Below are 18,933 nucleotides of genomic sequence, written 5' to 3'. Positions count from 1 at the left end.
TAGTCTAATTCACATATGCTGAGTCATTTTCAATATTTACAAGATTTACTTTAGACTTTTTAGCCCTTAGTTGCCACTTAAGATAATTAATTAATGAAAAAAAATTTGGCTTGCCCCTTGAAGTTATAATAAAATCTGCCCAATTATACCAGAGGAAAAATCCAGTAAAGACTAATAGGCCCATTAAAGTTCTTATTAATTCATATCTATGTATAAAATTCCCCAAATAATTAGGGAAAATACCTAGTAAGTGGGGCCAGAGAGACAGGACAGTGGGTAGGGTACTTGTCTTGCTCACAGCCTACTTGGATTTCAGTCCCTGGCACCACATACAGTTCCCCACGCCTGCCAGGAGTGATCCCTGAGCAGAGCTAGGAATAAACCTTAAGCACTACCAGTTTGGCCCCAAAACAAAAAGATAAGCAAAAAAGAAAACAAGGGGAATAAAAAGAAAATTTCTAATTAGTAATGAGGGGCATTTGAGATAATTATTTAAAAATTAAAATCAAATTCTGTAAATGTTAAATCATTCACGCTATCAGTATTGATTTATTTGGGGGGGGCCACACTGGAATTGCTGGAATTTAGGGAACAGGTGGTGCTCCTGCCTTCAAGGCTTATCCCTGGCCTGCAGTTCTTTCCCCCCCCCCTTTTTTTTAATGCTTTTCTGTTACCGTCATCATCCTCAACATCATCATCATCATCATCATCATCATCCCACTGATCGTCGATTTTCTCAAGCGGTCTCAGTAAAGTCTCCATTCTTCCTGCCCTAAGGAGCCTCTCTTTACTCGTTCTTCCCAACAGTGCCGCATTGGAGGCTCTCTTAGGGTCAGGAGAATGAGACCCATCATTGTTACTGCTTTTGGCATATGAATATGCCATGGGGAGTTTGCCAGGCTCTCCCATGTGGGAAGGAAACTCTCAGCAGCTTGTCAGGTTCTTCAAGAGGGAGAACTAGGCTATAAGAAGTAGGCTTCCGGGAGCTTGGTTTTATATTCTCTGGATGTTGGCCATTGATGAGATCACACGGTGCAGTTTCTGGGTGTGACCGCTTAGTAACTGGAAAATGGGGGATCTGGGTGGAAGAGGCCCAGTCCCAATCCGAACAGACATGGAGATGTCAGCCCTGGGTTGCAAACACCTGGGCTTATCCCCCAAACACTGCCAGTCCCTTCATGCTTGAGGCTTATCCGAATGTGTGGAAAGAGGCCTTGAGCATGGCTGTGGCTGTGTTCCGGAAGTCTTTGGCTACAGCAGGGAGGTAAACTCAACCGACCCCCTCTGAGTGGCCCCAATATTTATAAATTTTAAAAGCCTCCTAAAACTTACCCATTTTTTATTATTCTTTTTTAATGGATCCCCATGAGGTACCGTTACAGATTTACAAACTTTTGTGATTACCTTTCAGTCATATAATGATCAAGTACCCATCCCTCCACCAGTGCCCATTCTCCACCACCAATGATCCCAGTGTCCCTCCCCCCACCCCCACCCTATCCTTCCCATCCTGCTCTGCTTCTGTGACAGGGCATTCCCTTTTGCTCTCTCTGCAGTTCTTTCTTTTCATAGAATTTTCCTTTGAGGATCTGTATCTATTCATATCCCCCTGGTTCCAACGTGGGTTTGTTTTGTTTTTTGTTTTTTGTTTCTTTTGTTTTTGATGCTTATATATAAAAATCCTTACAGTCTCTTAAAATGTTTTCTGTACTTTGAGTGGTCATTTCTAAAAACAGTTGGCCATAAGTGTTCCCCCAAACTTTGCTTACAGCAGAAAAGAAGGGGTACAGGGAATGTATGTTTGAAAGAAAGTAATAGGGCCATAGAAATGGTTTTCCTAGTTATAGGAATATATCAATTCGTTTTGTAAACACTGAGGCCTGTTTATCTGAACTGGTAGAATGGTGACAATGTCACATAATAGTCTTTTTATAAGTTAATTTTAAAGCTAAGATGCTATAAATAACATTTCAACCATATAAATATGTAACTTTTAATAATTCTAAAAATGTTGCTCAGATAATTATTTCACTACCCCCAAATTTTAAGTTGTCTTTCTTGTTTTTAATTTGCCATTCTAAATAACTTGTTGTAATGATGACAGCCTGAAATGAGCTTCGATATCTTTGCTAAAGAAGATAAGTATAAATCCAAATTAAATCCATGTAGTCATAAAAATCTGAGCACAATATTAACAACATATTAAAAATTAGAAAATACTATCCCCTTCCAAACTGAACACCACTAGGTGTGGCCTGGGAGGCCCTACGGGCACCACATTCCCTGACCAAACATTGAACACTGGCCCTCTTCGTTAAGTGTTTCTGAGAATGGCCCCACAGCTACTCGAGCACTGCTTAGGAATCTGCCTGCAAACATTCCGATATACCTGTCTTCGACGAAAAGTACCTATTAACTTTTTAATAAAGCAGTGATATGGATTGCTTATATTTTATAAAAGAAATGCATTTTTAACATCTAAAAGTGGGGTCAGGGAAATACCATATAGGGGTAAAGCACGTGCAATTCATATGTGAGGTCTCAAATTCAGTCCCCAACGCCATTAGGCAAAGGGGCAGTCAGGCCCACATTGCGGAGCCATATGTTACTAGGATAGCCCCTCCTTCTCCTGAATGGGGCTAGGAAATTCCCTCCGAAAATATACTGATGTATACTAAAACTGATGTATACTATATATATTATATCTAACTAATTTCTTCAGGTTCATGAATAAGAATAAACCTGGTGATTTCCTAATTCACTTTCTGTTTTTTCAAACCCTGGTTTGGGGACCAGAGCAATAGTCCAGTGGGCAGATGCTTGCCTTGCACACAGTCAACCCAGGTTCAATCCCAGGCATCTCATACAGTCCCCGAGCAATACCAGCGGCGATTTCTGAGTGCAGATCAGTTTTTGTTTACAAAATGAAGATGAGAAAGGAAAATAGTTAGCCTTGCTATTTAAAAACAGCAAGCTAGGAAGAAGGCAATTCAGTAGAATTTATGTGCAAAAACTAATCATTAGAACAACTGTATTATTGACTTTTTTTGTAAGTGAAAGTATAAAAGTTATGAGGCTAAGTAGTTTGTTATGAGTATTATGTAAAAATATTCCCTTAAAATATATTAGCTGTATAGTTTGAACTAACATATAACAAATAATATATTTTAATATGTTTCTATATGTGCATATAAGACTTTCATATTAAAACAATGTTCTAAACTCAGTTATGACATGGCACATATTATACTTTTAATAGAACTCTATGATTTATATATGTGTATGTGCGTATAATTTATTTTAATATTGTAAGTGTGCTGTGCCAAAAATTACTCTGTCACACTAAAGAAAATTCTGGTAAGTAAAATATTTTAGCACAATTTAAAAAATATATTAGTGCCTTCTCATTTTTCTCCATTTACTTCGGAGTTCTTTAGTTCTAATCAAGGTAAAATGTTTCATAAAGTTATACAGCTTTGAATGTCACACAGTTTTCTCTTTCACTTGTAGTTCGCTTACTTCCCAAGCTGTTCATCTCAAGAGGCAAGTTAAATATGTTATTGTTAAATAATCAAATTCAGCAAATTTCTAATATAATTATAATACATAAGGATTCTAATCACTTACATAATTATTATATTGATAACACCTAACTTCACTTATTTTGCTTTTATTAGTTCATAGTTATTCACAAATTAAATTGGCAAAACAATTTCATATATAACAAAAATTTTCAATTTACTAATTGTTACTTTAAAAGTTGAAATTGGTTACCATAACTGATTTTAATTTAAAATCATTTAATTTCAACTGTAGCTTTTAATACATCTTCAAATAATTGTTGAATAAATAAAATTTAATATTAACTAAAATGTGTCTGAATTGGCAAGGGAATGATTTAATTCAACTAGGGGAATTGTGTCCTAATAAAATGTATGTTGTCTTTTAGAGATGTAAGTTCTGTACATACATAGAGTGACAGTAGAAAATTTCACAAAGGATTGAAGTTCACACAGCTTTCTTCATTATTATATCAGATTTTGAGAATTTAGGGAATTTAGAGTTAATGAAGATGTTATCATCATTGGGCTGGAGCAATAGCACAGCGGTTGGGCTTTCGCCTTTCACGAGGCCAATCCGTGTTCGATTCCTCCGCTTCTCTCAGAGAGCCCGGCAAGCTACTGCCCGCACGCCAGAGCCTGGCAAGCTACCCGTGCGTATTGGATATGCCAAAAACAGTAACAATAAGTCTCTCAATGAGAGACGTTACTGGTGCCCGCTGGAACAAATCGATGAGTAACGGGATGACAGTGACAGTTATCATCATTATCAGTTCTGTAAGTTATCAGTGTATTTTTTTGTGTACATATGTATTTGTATTCTGTAGATATATATAATGCTGATTTAATTATTACCAACGTTTCACCCATCCATTTAATGTGAAGAAACTGTGTTCAGAGGGGCAAGGCCTTTGACCCCTGTCACTGCATGTTGTTCTCCAAACATCTCTAGAGGTAAACCCTGAACACCTCTGACTATTAGCCAAAGACATTTCAAAGAAAAGAAACCTAAGACTCTGGACTGTTTCCCAGTTTTCTCATCCCCACAATGTAAAAAGCATGTGCGGGGGAGAGGGGGTGCCCAGGGGAGAGCCCTAGCAGCTCTCCCCATCTGCAGCCCAGGTTCCGGGATCGGTCCCCAGCCCCTCGCCCAGCCAGGGTGGCCCAGACCACGTGGTAGATGGAAGAGGCTCAAAGGCCAAGCCAGTTGATTGATCAGTTGCCTTTTATTCCATTCTCTCCCCATGCACCTATTCCAGTCTCTCTGAGCCCCCCATTCTAGTCTCACACCGCCCCTCATTCCGGTCTCCTCCTGTCTCCCCTGCATGGCATACATGCTCCATCTCACAGCCATCCCACACTCCATCTCACAGCATGGGCTTTCTCTCTCCTCTCTGGATTCTGACTCTGACTCTGACCTCTGGGTTCTGACTCTGACAGCTTCTCTTCCTTCCTACTGCATTCCTCCATCCCTGCTCTCCAGCTCTCTGGATTCTGCTTCTTCCCACTATTCTTTCCACCTCTACTTGGCTCTCTACACCAAGTACAGAACAAAATCAACATAAGAAAGCCCTCTCTGAGGGCCCACCAGGTTCAAAGGAGGCCCTCTCTGAGGGCCCACCAGGTTCACCTAGAGGCATTCCAAAGCCCTTCCTGACTGCCCACAGGCAAAATACCTCTTAAGGTGTTTTTCTCCTTTCCTCAGTCCAAAAACTTAATCAACATCTTAATATTAGTTATTTTTATATGGACATAGTAACAGATACATTGAGGCTTGTAGGGCAGCTCTCCTGGGAACATCTTGCCACAGACTCAGACTACAGGGCTCAGGCCAGATTAATCATTCCTAACCCTATCAGGGTCTGGATCTAGTTATTACTTTTTGGATCATGACAACATTTGTCTATGACCAAGCTCTTAACTTGTAATTAAGCATTAGGTGCTTTGGCCAGGCCCATCTTGATGCCAGGGTAGCATATAACTCACCTCTTACCCTGGGTCCATTCCTTCCCTCATCTGGACCCTGCCTTTGGAGTGCTGGAAGTAAGGGTAGCTGAGGCTTAGGACAGAACAGAGGCCCAGAAGGTAAGTATCATGTAGAGTCAAATGACTCCCAAGTTACAAAAGCCTAGCATTTACTACTATCTTCCTGTGCCCATACAAAGGGACATTGCTCTGAAGAAACTATGCAAAGGACCCAAGGGAAATAGAAAAACAGTATTTACAAGTCAACAGAGCACAAAGAAAGAAGTTACAAACAAACAGAGGAAAGGGAGCACTGTGATGGGAACAACCCAATAAACCTAAACTACCTGAGGCTATGTTATCCTACACTACTCAATCTATTTTAAATTCTATGGTTTTCTTATTCTAGACATTTCATATCCATGGACTGGACTCTCAACAAGCAGTCTTTCTGACTAGCTTCTTTTAATTAGCATAATGTTTTCAAGGGCAAGATTTCATATTTTCTTAGAGCTGAGTTGTGTTCCTGTGTATAAGTACCACAATTTCATTATTCATTTATTTACCATTTGGCTGCAATAGCACAGTGGGTAGGGCATTTGCCTTGCACGCAGCCAACCTGGGTTTGATTCCTCCTCCCCTCTTGGAGAGCTGGGCAAGCTACTGAGAGTATCCCGCCCGCACGGCAGAGCCTGGCAAGCTACCCATGGCGTATTCGTTATGCCAGAAATAGTCACAACAAGTCTCACAACGGAGACGTTTCTGGTGCCCGCTTGAGGAAATTGATGAACAACGGATGATAGTGCTATGGTGCTATCATTTGGCACTTGGGTTGTTTGCAGAGCTTGTCTCTTGTAAATAGTGCTACAATGAACGTAGGTGTGCAAATATACTTTAGAATTAGTGCTGCTTTGTCTTTTGAATGTGATTTAAGAGAAGAGTTACTGGATTATATGGGAGATCTATTTTTAAAGTCTTTAGAAATACCCATGCATTTTCCATAGAAGCTGAACCAATTTGCATTCCCAACAAAAGTGTATGAGAATTCTTTTTTCTCTGCAGTGCTCCACTGTCTCCTAAGCACTTGTTACTTCTGGCATTTTTCCCTCATAAAATGTATTTTTATTTTAATTTTCTTTCCCCTAATAATGAGTGATATAGAGCATTTTTTCATTCCCTGTTGGCCATTTCTACTTCTTTAGTGAAGTGTCTGTTAAACTAATCCCTCATTTTAATGGAGTTGTTTGTTGTTACAAGACTTTGAGAATTCCTTATGTAGCATATTTGCCCTTTGTCTAATGTTGATTATGTGAATTGTTTCTCACATTCACCAGGATATCCTTTTGTTTTATAGTAGTTAATTTCACTGTTTGGAAACTTTTTTTTTGTTTTGTATCACTGTATCACTGTCATCCTGTTGATCATCGATTTGTTTGAATAGATGCCAGTAAGATCTCCATTCATCCTAGCCCTGAGATTTTAGCAGCCTCTCTTTACTCATTCTTCCCAGTGTTGCCACATTGGAGGCTCTTTCAGGGAAAGGGGAATGAGACCAATCATTGTTACTGTTCATGGAATATCGAATACACCACGGAGAACTTGCCAGGCTCTGCCATGCAGGCAGGATGCTCTCAGTACTTTGCCAGGTTCTCTGAGAGGGAGAACTAGGATATAAGAGGTCCGAGAGGATTGTTTTATAGTCTCTGGATCTTGGCCGTTGATGGGGTTACACAGCACCGGGGGCAGTTTGTGGTTGTGACTGCCAAGCTACTGGAAAATGGAGGATCTGGGTGGAGGAGGCCCAGTCCCGATCTAAGCAGGCTTGGAGATCTCAGCCCCGGGTACCCCAGACCTGGATTACTCTGCCAGTTCCTTCATGCGTGAGGCTCGTCCAAACGTGTGGAGAGGGTCCTTGAGCATGGCTGTGTTTTATATAGTGCCGTTTATTTATTTTTGTTTTAATTCTCCTACTCTTGGAGTTAAAGTCCCCTTGACACAAATGCTAGTATCATGTAGTATTTTGCCTGTGTTTTAGTCAACATACTTTATGGTTTCCGACCCAATGTTATTCAGTTTTCTCAGTGAGTTGGAATTTTTATGTGGGTTTTACAAAATGGTTGATTTATCAACTTTTACACACGTGTCCTCACATGTGCACATGCGTACAAACACACACACACAGAAAAGCACATGTACACAGTTGTCAACATCCTTGTGGAAATCAAAAGAAATGCATTCTGTGAATTTAAGAATGAGAAATACAGAGATACAGAGTTTTACTAATAGAAGCGCGGAGTAGTTAATCGGTAGTTCTCCTGTCTGCTCTCCTACTTTCCTCACCTTAAGGTTCATCACAGTTCCCAGCTACACATTCAATGTTGTCTAGAGGACAATCTGTTTTCAGACTTTATTTTTGAGGTAAAGTGATAGAACTGTTTTCGTTTCTTTTCATCCTTTTTCTGCTAAGTCAAAGTGAAAGCAACTTTCAAATGATGGGAGGTGCATGCATCTCCCTGTTTTCATTCACTCATTTACTTACTATTGTTTATTGAATAAATCATGAGTATTTATAAAGCAGAGACTTTTACTGATTAAAAAGACATCATCAGGAGAATTGGCCTAGCTACTGCTATCTCCCAGCAACTCAGTTCTAAGGCAGAGAATATCTGTGCCCTAATAAACTTAAGTTGACAAGATGATCAGATCTTTATTTTAGAGGCGTCCAAATGTTCTTACATTGAATGTTTAGGTAGCAGAAATGAATTTGTTAATAAGCAAATGAATTTTTCCTATAAACTGAACTAACAAACAAGTATAAAACAAAGTAGAGATCAAATATGAAAGAAAAATTCAAGATTTTGAAAAATGGAATAGAATTAAAGAAACCATAAATTCAAATAGCTGAGACTTTTCCAGAGAACTCTTATTCAAAAAAAAGCTATAAAGCAAATGTTATAGCAAAGCTATAACATTTTGCTATAAATGTTAAACATACTAAGAAAATAAATACCACAGAGAAAGAAATTCTGTGCCATAATGATGACTAAACTCTGACTTCATTTCTGTTTTAGGTAACTAGTCTATGCAAAGAAATTCTAATATAACTAATAAATAACCTTTCAGGATAGTACTTTGTTTTTATCTTAGAGATTTCCCCCACACTATTTTTATAAAGTTTTACTTACAGAATATAGCTAGGATTGAATAACTCTGACATAAAAGTGTGTGGTGTGTAAATGTGCATGTATATGTATAATATATATACACATATACACACACAAACACACATATATGTATATATGAATAATGTAAAAATGTCTTTTAAACAGTTTTGAATTCTGGAAAATGCATTTTACTCAGAATTTTTCCCTTTAAATTTTAAGCCCATGTGTATTTCAAGGAAAATTTAATCCATATGTCCCTGACTCACTCACACTTAACTCATCAAAATGTTGTTTAGTAAAAGCCATTTGATGTTGAAAAAGCTTTATGGGGCTTTATAGTTTTTTTTTTTCTTTCTCTCTCTTTGAATTAGAAAGTCTCTTTGCCAGTCATAAATAGTATACCCAAAAGGTTCATGCTCAGCTTCAAACAGAATTCACAAAGCTCTTAGAGATATTAACACAGCCCTTTTTCTTGTAAAAGTTAAAATATTTAAATTGCTAACCTAATTTTTAAATGTTATCATAGTTATAAAGAAAAAAAATCTGGTCTTCCTAACCTCTTCATTATGTTAAGTTTCTATATGCCATTTTAGAATCTTACAAATATTTTATTGTATTCATATTTCTGTATTTCAAAAAAAAAGGCTCTTTCAACAATGGATTTTATAGTCAATAAAAAGTTTTAAAGGACTGTTAGTTGTAACAACATCCCTGCTAACCGAGCTGTGTGAATTTAAAACATAATAAAAGGGCGTATTTCAACTATATTTATTAGACATCAGCTATAGTTAAGTATATGGTATTTTAGCATCATTTTCTTTTTAAGAATAAACTATCCTTTCTTAGGCTAAGAGAATTTCACAAACCACAATGTTGAGATTTATTCTGTTGAGTACAGTATTCCAGTTGAAAGTCATTTTTATTTTTCCTTGTTGCTCCATACTGAGAATTTCCGACAAAGTAATTATTCTACACATTTATAGTTCTACTTGCTCTGAACCTGAAAAGTCGGGGCAGTAAACAACTCAGCTAATTCATCAATCAGCCCTCTTTCTCTTATTTGTGGAGAACTAAACTTTCATGGGCCATGTTTTAGAAAAGTGAATGGATGGGGATATTAATCACTTACTGGAAATGTGTAGGCCATCTCGTTTGTCACACTTGAGGGGAAAAGATATAGATAACAAAACTGTTTTCTTACCGCCAAACTCTGATTGTCATCAACTTGGAGAGGAGGTGGAGGAGAGGCATTTGTCACCCTGTCACTGCCACACACGCGAGTGGGAGCCCGGCTGCTCTCTCTGAGGACCGTGGCACTGGATAGAGCCAGAAGGCAGACTGATTCCACCACTGCCTTAGAACAGTGCAGTGTGTACAGAGACTAGTAAAGCTTCCTACATTGTGGAAATACTCACTGCATTTATTTCTGTGGCACTGTGCTCCAGAAGAATACCCTGACAGTACACTGAAACATAAGCAGTCATCAGTAAGGGTGAGTATTTAGCACCATCAGTTTAATAAAAAGGAAGCCCTAGAACCTTTCATCAGCATAAAGAATATGAAGTCAGACTGATCTTGCCCTCCACATAATTGTTTACTTTTTCTAGATAACATGCATGGGCAATTTTATTCCGTAAAGATGACTGATTGCCATGTGTTAGGTTATTTCATTCAAATTTCTAGGGGTTTTTTTTTTCCTTGATTTTAAGTCACTGACTGATAAGACTACAAAATACAGTATCTTTGGGGATGGACAGATTGTACAGTGGTTAGAGCACATGCATCCATCTGGGTTCAATCCCTGGGGCCATGTGATCTCTCAGTTATATCGAGGTACATTTCTGCAGGCCTCTGAGCACCATCAGCTATTAAGCTTGGTTCAAGGATCACCACATCATTGGGCCCTAGCACTGAGCTGCTGGTAGACCCAGCCAAGTCTCTCGCTGGGAGTGACTGGGGGTAACCTTTTCCCCAAAAATGCATATGTGTGTGTGTGTATATACATACATATGTGTGTATATATATATATTTGCAATGCTATACCACTTAATTTTTTATATAAAACAGAAATTCTAAGTACCATTTGCTACAGAAAACTAAAAAAAAAAAAATTCTTTTTACATCTAAATTCTCCACTCACCAGTTTTCCAAGCAGAAAAGAAAAGAAAACTTAATAAAGTAATAAAACACTAGCATGGATGACCAAATAAACCTAGAATATATAGTTTATATATATGTTGAGAGAAAATAGCTCAAGGTAATTACAACAAATGAACAAGGCATTTTTTCCATGTTAAGATGTGAAAAATTATGGTTCAGACATTAGGGTATATATTCTTAGTCACAGACAAAGAGACAACTCTTTTTCTGTGTACCCAGAAGACCTTATTTACTTCACAACATCAGTGTATTTTTTTCTTTTTCTCCCTTTTTTTTTTTTTTGCTTTTTGGGTTTTGTTTTTGTTTTGTTTTATTTTTGTTTTTGTTTTTGCTTTTTTGGGTCACACCCGGTAATGCAAAGGGGTTACTCCTGGCTCTGCACTCAGGAATTATTCCTGGCGGTGCTCAGGGGACCATATGGGATGCTGGGAATTGAACCCGGGTTGGCCGCATGCAAGGCAAACGCCCTACCCACTGTGCTATCACTCCAGCCCCTTGTTTTTGTTTTTGTTTTTTAGGGTTTTTTTGCTTTTTGGGTCACAGGAATGCACAGGGGCTACTCCTGGCTCTGTGCTCAGGAATTACTCCTGGCGGTGCTCAGGGAACCATATGGGATGCTGGGAATCTAACCAGGTCAGTCCTGTGCAAGACAAACACCCTGCCCACTGTTCTGTCGCTCAGCCCCATCAGTGTATTTCTTACTCCAAGTTGTAACTCATTGATGGATTATCAAGTCACCTATGTGAGTTATTACAAGCATTATTTGTAAATTAAATAAAGCAAAAATGAATATATTCAACTAGAAAATGTCAGAAGTCATCATAGTAAAGATAAGAACTGGAAGGGCCTGTTAGTTCCTGCTAATCTGATCCAAATCCAAACTTGACTCAGTTCAGTGTGGTTATCCAAGCAAAACAAATACACATATTGAATGTCTACTGTATACAGAGACATTCTGCTGAGCGCTTACAATAGAAAGGCAAATGATTAAAGTTCATGCTTTTGAGGAAGTTTTAGTCTAGAGGAAAAATAGATAATGGAAAAAACAAACAAACATAGATATACAGAGGAAACCACGATAACACAGAACAGGGCTCCTGGCTGCCATGCAGATTCTAAAAAGTTTTCCCAGGAAAGGGGTTTCCAGTATTGAGTCTGGAAGCATCTGTCAAAGATTTAGAAAGATTTAAAGAATTGTGGCATTCAGTGAGAAATGTCACCTTCTACATAAAGCTACAGTAGTTCTAAACAATTCAGTTAAAGTATGATGGAGGCAAGGAGCTGAAACTGCCAAGAACACTTTTCATGTGTTAGGGCGTCCGGATTTTATCCTGAAGACCACAGTAAAACCATGAGGAGTTTTAGAGACAATGAAGTGTTACACTTACTTTTTTTTTCAAATGGTCACTGTATAGATTATGTTATGCAGATGTTCAGAATTGAAGTCAGAAGATAAATGTCCAAGTCGCTGGTAGTGAGAGCCAGGAGTAACCAGGTGTAGGAGCCACTCCAAAAATAAACAATGGTGATATGAAAAGAATAAGAACACTGTAGCACTGCACTGTCCTTCTGTTGCTCATCGATTTACTCAAGCGGGCAACAGTAACATCTCCATTGTGAGACTTGTTGTTACTGTCTTGGGCATATCTAATATGCTACCAGTATCTTGCCAGGCTCTGCCATGTGGGTGGTATACTCTCAGTAGCTTGCCAGGCTCTCCAAGAGGGGCAGAGGAATCAACAGGGTCAGCCGCATGCAAGGCAAACACCCCACCCACTGTGCTATCGCTCCAGTCCATGAAAAGAATAATAAGAGAAAATAGGTAGAAGATTGTGATAGTTGATCAGTCATGAGGAGTGAGGATGAGGGATTTCTGGGAGCAGAATTATGCTGTTAAATATGTTTAGAAGATCATCCAGGGTTTTTAGGGAGAATTGAAGATGATCAGATCAGCATCCAACAATGTTGAATATCCAAAATTATTTCCCAATTGATGCAAATTTTTGAAATTAAGGGACAAATGATCCTAGAGTTGCCAATTAAAACCACTGAAATTACCCAAGATATTTAAGAAAGCATAAGATAGAATATCAGTGGGCAAGATTTGGAGCGCCTATGGGACAACAAGGTTAATGGCAGCCAAGCAGGAGAGACCTTCAGGATACCTTGAAGCAAGTCTCAGAGCAAAGGGACAAGAGTATCTGATGCCCCTGATGAAAGTTGTGGAGTTCTGAGTTCATGTGTTTTGAATGGATATTTATCATGTTCCATGATATTAATAAAATATTAAAATATTGAAACATCAGCATGTTTTCCCTCTACTTTGGTCTAAGTAGTACTGGGTGAAGGTGAAGGCAGAGAAAGTAAAAATGAGTGAAGAATTAATGATGCTGATGGGCAATAATGTATAAAAACCAAACCAAAATAGACAGATAGTTCAAGGAGATAGAATAGGATAGGACTGATGCCCAGATAAAGAGAATAATGAGCTTGAAAGAGATGGAAAATTTATTTTCTTAAGGGAGAAATTGGCAGAGCCTGGCAAGCTACATGTGGCGCATTCGATATGCCAAAAACAATAACGATAGGTCTCATTCCCCTAACCCTGAAAGAACCTCCAATCTCTGGGAAAGACAAGTTAAGGAGGCTGCTAAAATCTCAGGGCTGAGTGTAATAGAGACGTTACTGGTACCCGCTTCAGTAAATCGACGAACAATGGGATGACAGTGATACAGTGAAGGTAGAAACTAGAGAATGATGAACACAGGTGCAGAAAAAAATTTAAAGACATAAAAATTGATGACATTTTAATTGTTCTGTAATACAAATATTTTTATTACATATTGAATGGCATGTGTATGTGAACTTTTTAAGCATAGTGTCATATATTTCTCCGAAATATGTGTGTGTGACCTTCCCCCAAAAAAGATACTACTGCTATCCATTTTACTGTTTCAGTGTTTGCTTAAATCTTAAATTAGAAAGTAACCCTCAGAACCTGTGTACTTTGTGGGTAGGGAACAGAGTGATTGTCCAGCATGTAGAGCACCTTACCTTATATCTGACCAACTTGAGTTCATTCCCTGGTACTCCATATGGTTCCTGATTCCTGCCAAGAGTGATCCCTGAGCGCAGAACCAGAAGTAAGCTTTGAACACAGACAAATGAGGCACAAAAACAACAGCAAAAAATTAGAACCACGTGTGCTTTTTTGAGGTTCATCTCACACTACTTCTCTTCACAATCCTAATCCTTGGTCATCTATTTACTCATGTTTATCCAGCAGGTCTATTTTTGTTCTAACTCCTCTCTAACTATGCTCTTCTTCCCATATACCATCCAGATCCTTCTAATTCATCATATGCACTTCAATTACCACTGCTATCATCCTATTCCAACTGTATCTCAGGTCCAGCCAATAAAGAAAGGACAGGACCATCACAGCTCTACAAATGTCAGATTTTATTTTTCTCCATTTTTTTCTAAGTTGGTAATGGTTGCATTTTCTGGCTAGAAACCATCATTTAGTAGTCATTTGACTTCCTATCAATTACTCTGCCATTTTCTCATTTGTAATATAGAGACAATAGCATGCCATTCTCCAATTTGTTACAAGGAACAATTGAGAATAATTTATAAAACATGCTTTAAGCAACACTTGTTTTTATTGGGTTTTTTTGGGGGGGTTGTTTTTTATTTTAAATTTTATTGGATCACTGTGAGATAGTTACAAGCTTTCTTGTTTGGGTTACAATCACACAATGATCAGACACCCATCCCTCCACCAGTGCACATTCCCCACCACTGATATCCCGGGTATACCCGCCCTTTCCCACCCTCCCACTGCCTCCATGGCAGACAATATTCCCCATACTCCCTCTCTACTTGTGGGCATTATGGCTTGCAACACAGACACTGAGAGTTAATAATGTTTGTTCCATCATCTACTTTCGGCATGCATCTCCCATCCCAACTGGTTCCTCCAACCATCATTTTCTTAGTGATCCCTTCTCTTTTCCATCTGCCTTCCCCCCTCCGCTCATGAAGCAGTCTTCCAGCTATGGGGCAATCCTCCTGGCCTTTGTCTCTACTGTCCTTGTGTGTCAGCCTCATGTGATGTTATTCTATAAGCCACAAATGAGTGCAGTCCTTCTATGTCTGTCTCTCACTTTTTGACTCATTTCACTTAGCATGATACTCTCCATGTCTATCCATTTATAAGTAAATTTCATGACTTCATCTCTCCTAACAGCTGTGTAGTATTCCATTGTGTAGATGTACCAAAGTTTCCTTAACCAGTCATCTGTCTTAGGGCACTCGTGTTGTTTCCATATTTTGGCTGTTGTGAACAGTGCTGTAATGAATATATAGGTACAGATGTCATTTCTACTGTGCTTTTTTGCTTCCTCGGAATATATTCGCAAAAGTGGTATTGTGGGGTCATATGGAAGCTCAATTTCTAATATTTGAAGGACTGTCCATATTGTTTTCCAGAAAGGCTGGACCAGTCGGCATTCCCACCAACAGTGAAAGAGCATCCCTTTTTCCCCACATCCATGCCAGCACTGGTTGCTTTTGTTCTTTTGAATGTGTGCCAGTCTCTGTGCTGTGAGATGATATCTCATTGTTGTTTTAATTTGCATCTCCCTGATGACTCGTGATGTGAAGCATCTTTTCATGTGCTTTTTGGCCATTTGTATTTATTTTTAGAGGAAACTTCTGTTCATTTCCTCTCCCCATTTTTTGATGGGGTTGGAGGTTTTTTTCTTATACAGTTCTACTAGTGTCTTGTATATCCTGGATATTAATCCCATATCAGATGTGTATTGGGTAAATATTATTTCCCATTCTGTGGGCTCTTTTTATATTTTGAAGTGTAGAAGCTTCTTAGTTTGATGTATTCCCATTTGTTTATGGCTTTAAACAACACTTGGGAAAATATTTTCACCCTTTGACAATGATTTCTCTTGTATATTTCTTATCTGTACAACTTACTATAGAACTGGAGCGATAGCACAGCAGGTAGGGAGTTTGCCTTGCACACGGCCGACCTGGGTTCGATTCCTCTGTCCCTCTCAGAGAGTCCAGCAAGCTACTGAGAGTATCCCGCTCACATGGCAGAGCCTGACAAACTCCCCGTGGCATATTTGATATGCAAACAACAATAACAAGAAGTCTCACAATGGAGTCTCACAATTACTGGTACCCGCTTGAGCAAATTGATGAACAACGGGATGACAGTGCTGCAGTGCTACAACATACTAAGTTTTTTGTGGGTAAAATTATCATTTTGTATATTAGTGCATTTTCTTTTCAATACAAAAAAATGTGAATAACTTTTTTTTAAATGTCTAAATGAGTACTACGTTAAGTATGTCTCTCTACATATGTAATTTATAAGGAGGGAGCAGTTTATATACTAGGGAAAATATGGAAGCTATAAAATTAACTTTATTTAAAAAGATAATATATAGTACTGTAACTAGATGACCAACTATAGTAAAAAATTCTCATTGCTTTTCAACATGTTTTTAATTTATACTTTGTTTAAATGCATTGTCCTTCATAATTTTAAGGAATAATTGAAGATCAATTCCAGAATAATATAAAAGTTATCATCTGTTTCTTAAGTCGCCCTTTGTACTTTACATATAAATGCTACAATGGTGTATATCAATTTCAATACTCAGTCTCATAAACAGAGATCGCATATCGTAGTATGTGACAGATACTGTGTTTGATGAAAAAAAGAAAAGAATTCCCCTGTCTTCAAATAACGTGTGCCAAGTGGGAGAAACAGACTTCTAAACAAATGGAGCTGGAGCCAATATATTCTAATGCTGCAATAAGGATCTGGTCAAGAAGCGAGGATCAGTAAGGCAAGGCACTGAGTCCAATCAAAGGCTACAGAGACTTAGTTCTCTGGGTTCAGTGGACTTAAATCATATCTTCTGGTTTATTCAATCATCTAGTCTAGTAGAAATTTACTCTTCTTGGTCATTAAATGATATTGCAGTACCATAAAAGAGTCAATACCTTTCTAGAAAGTGAAAAATGTCTTCCATATGTCAAACTGAATGTGAAGAACTAGAAACACAGATCTCAGCAGGCTCACCTAGTGGATCAGAAGATAGTGATTGCATGGAACAGTGAAATTATCACTGATTTGTCACTGTCACTGTCATCCCGTTGCTCATCGATTTGCTCGAGCGGGTACCAGTAACATCTCCATGTGAGACTTCTTGTTACTGTTTTTGGCATATTGAACACTCCACAGGTAGCTTCCAGGCTCTGCCTGGGGGCGAGATACTCTCAGCAGCTTGCCAGGTTCTCTGATAGGGGCGGAAGAATTGAATCCCAGTTGGCTACATGCAAGGCAAACACCTTACCCGCTGTGCTATTGCTCCAGCCCACAGTATGTTTTTATGCTAGAAAGTAGCTGATATTCTAATCAGCATGATTTGAAGGTTTCTTACATGAACTCATAGCCTTGGCTGAAAACACTGTTTTTCAAAACTTTTATTTTAACATCAAGGACTTTCTAGGACCAGGATATCATAAAGAGGATCTCTGGGGTGGCCCGGGTATCTCCTGCACCAGAGGGCCCAAGCAGCGGAGTATTCTTCAATTGAACCTTCAGTCCTGACCTCTGGAGCCCTGGTTGGCAGGTCCCCTGCAAGCCCCCACCCCACTACAAATAAGTTGTTAAACATAAATTGTAGGTAAAAGAGCCTATCCAGTTGTCTGGGTACTTCAAAAATTATAGATTATAGACATGGAGCGATAACACAGCGGGTAGGGCATTTGCCTTTCGAGAGGCCAACCCGGGTTTGATTCCTCCGTCCCTCTCGAAGAGCCCGGCAAGTTACGAAGACTATCCCGCCTGCACGGCAGAGCCTGGCAAGCTACTCATGGCATATTCAATATGCCAAAAACAGTAACTACAAGTCTCACAGTGGAGACGTTACTGGTGCCTACTTGAGCAAATTGATGAACAACAGGACAACAGTGCTATAGACATATTAAGGGCACATTTGCTCACATTTGTTCTTGAGATGTGGGCTTTCATGTTTTAGGTGCATTTCCCTGTTCTGGGGAGATGGTCTGCACATCCCAGCATGGGATGTGTCCTTTGTTTTTCCCAGTCTGGAGAAGCCCATGTGTGCCAACCCCTGCTTAAGCCCTCCCTCCCTCATGTCCTCCTCCTTCCCCCTTCATCTCCCTCTGCTTCTCTCCCCAGCTACTTTTACTCCCCTTGTTTTCCAAATAATCTTTTCTTTTCATACGCACACAAATGCTCAGTGAGATAATGCATTTGGTAGTATTGATGTTACTACACATGAGTAGATGTTCTGCTATCATGAACAGATGTTACATTAATTTTTTATCTTCAATTGCTCATGCAAAGAGAACTCTATTGTTTTATTTTTATTTTCAACCTGGGTAAGTTGAGTTTTTTCAGAGTTTGTTTTATGCATATAAGAAATGATTACCATGCTTTTAAGCTTCCATAGAATTTATGAATTATGTGCTAAGAGAGACATACTCTATTTTGTAGACTAGTAGTCTAAGGAAAACATTGCACAATAGGGGTGATTATTTTAATTCTCAATTTAAAGACAGATTGGGACTAAAGAGATAGTTCAGTGGACTTGAACACATGTTTTGCATGAAGGTGACCAGAGTTCTACTTCTAGTACCTCATGGTCCCCCATCCACTCCCTGGAGTAACCACCAAGCACTCAGACAGGTATAGCCCCACTGACCATCAATGGGTATGTCCCAATATCCAAAAATAGAGAGGAAGTATAGCCTACATTCAAAAAGTATCCAAAGCTCATATGGAGATCACGTCTTGGGCAGAATGAACATGTTTAAAATTTAGATTTAGTTTGATTTGCTGGTTTGTGAGGAGGGGAGAGGGTTTGGGGGTATAGTAGGGAGAGACTAATGCTGGAAGTCAATTTCATTTATTTACCTGATGCTCAGTTATATGTGTGTATGTGTGTGTGTGTGTGTGTGTGTATGTGTATGTGTAGGATAGCTTTTTTAAATTTTTATTTTCAAGGAGTTGTTCACAGTAA

At 38.8% G+C, this 18,933-nt stretch overlaps 1 protein-coding gene across 5 annotated transcripts in view; it reads left to right on the top strand.

The window, feature by feature from the left end:
- Nucleotides 1–18,933, top strand: part of NBEA (neurobeachin) — a 625,086-nt gene that overhangs the window by 394,735 nt on the left and 211,418 nt on the right. Inside the window, exon 40 of one of the 5 annotated variants that reach the window (XM_055142070.1) lies at nucleotides 3,511–3,543. The exons of the other annotated variants lie outside the window; for them this stretch is intronic. Within the exon in view, the coding sequence (XP_054998045.1) occupies nucleotides 3,511–3,543 (33 nt within the window). The remainder of the gene's footprint in view (nucleotides 1–3,510; nucleotides 3,544–18,933) is intronic. 5 annotated transcript variants of the gene reach the window in all.

Source organism: Sorex araneus, chromosome 1, assembly GCF_027595985.1.
Source record: "Sorex araneus isolate mSorAra2 chromosome 1, mSorAra2.pri, whole genome shotgun sequence".
In the NCBI taxonomy this organism is placed as follows: Eukaryota; Metazoa; Chordata; class Mammalia; order Eulipotyphla; family Soricidae; genus Sorex; species Sorex araneus.
Note: the sequence above shows the minus strand (reverse complement) of the source record. Positions and strands in the feature narration are given on the sequence as shown.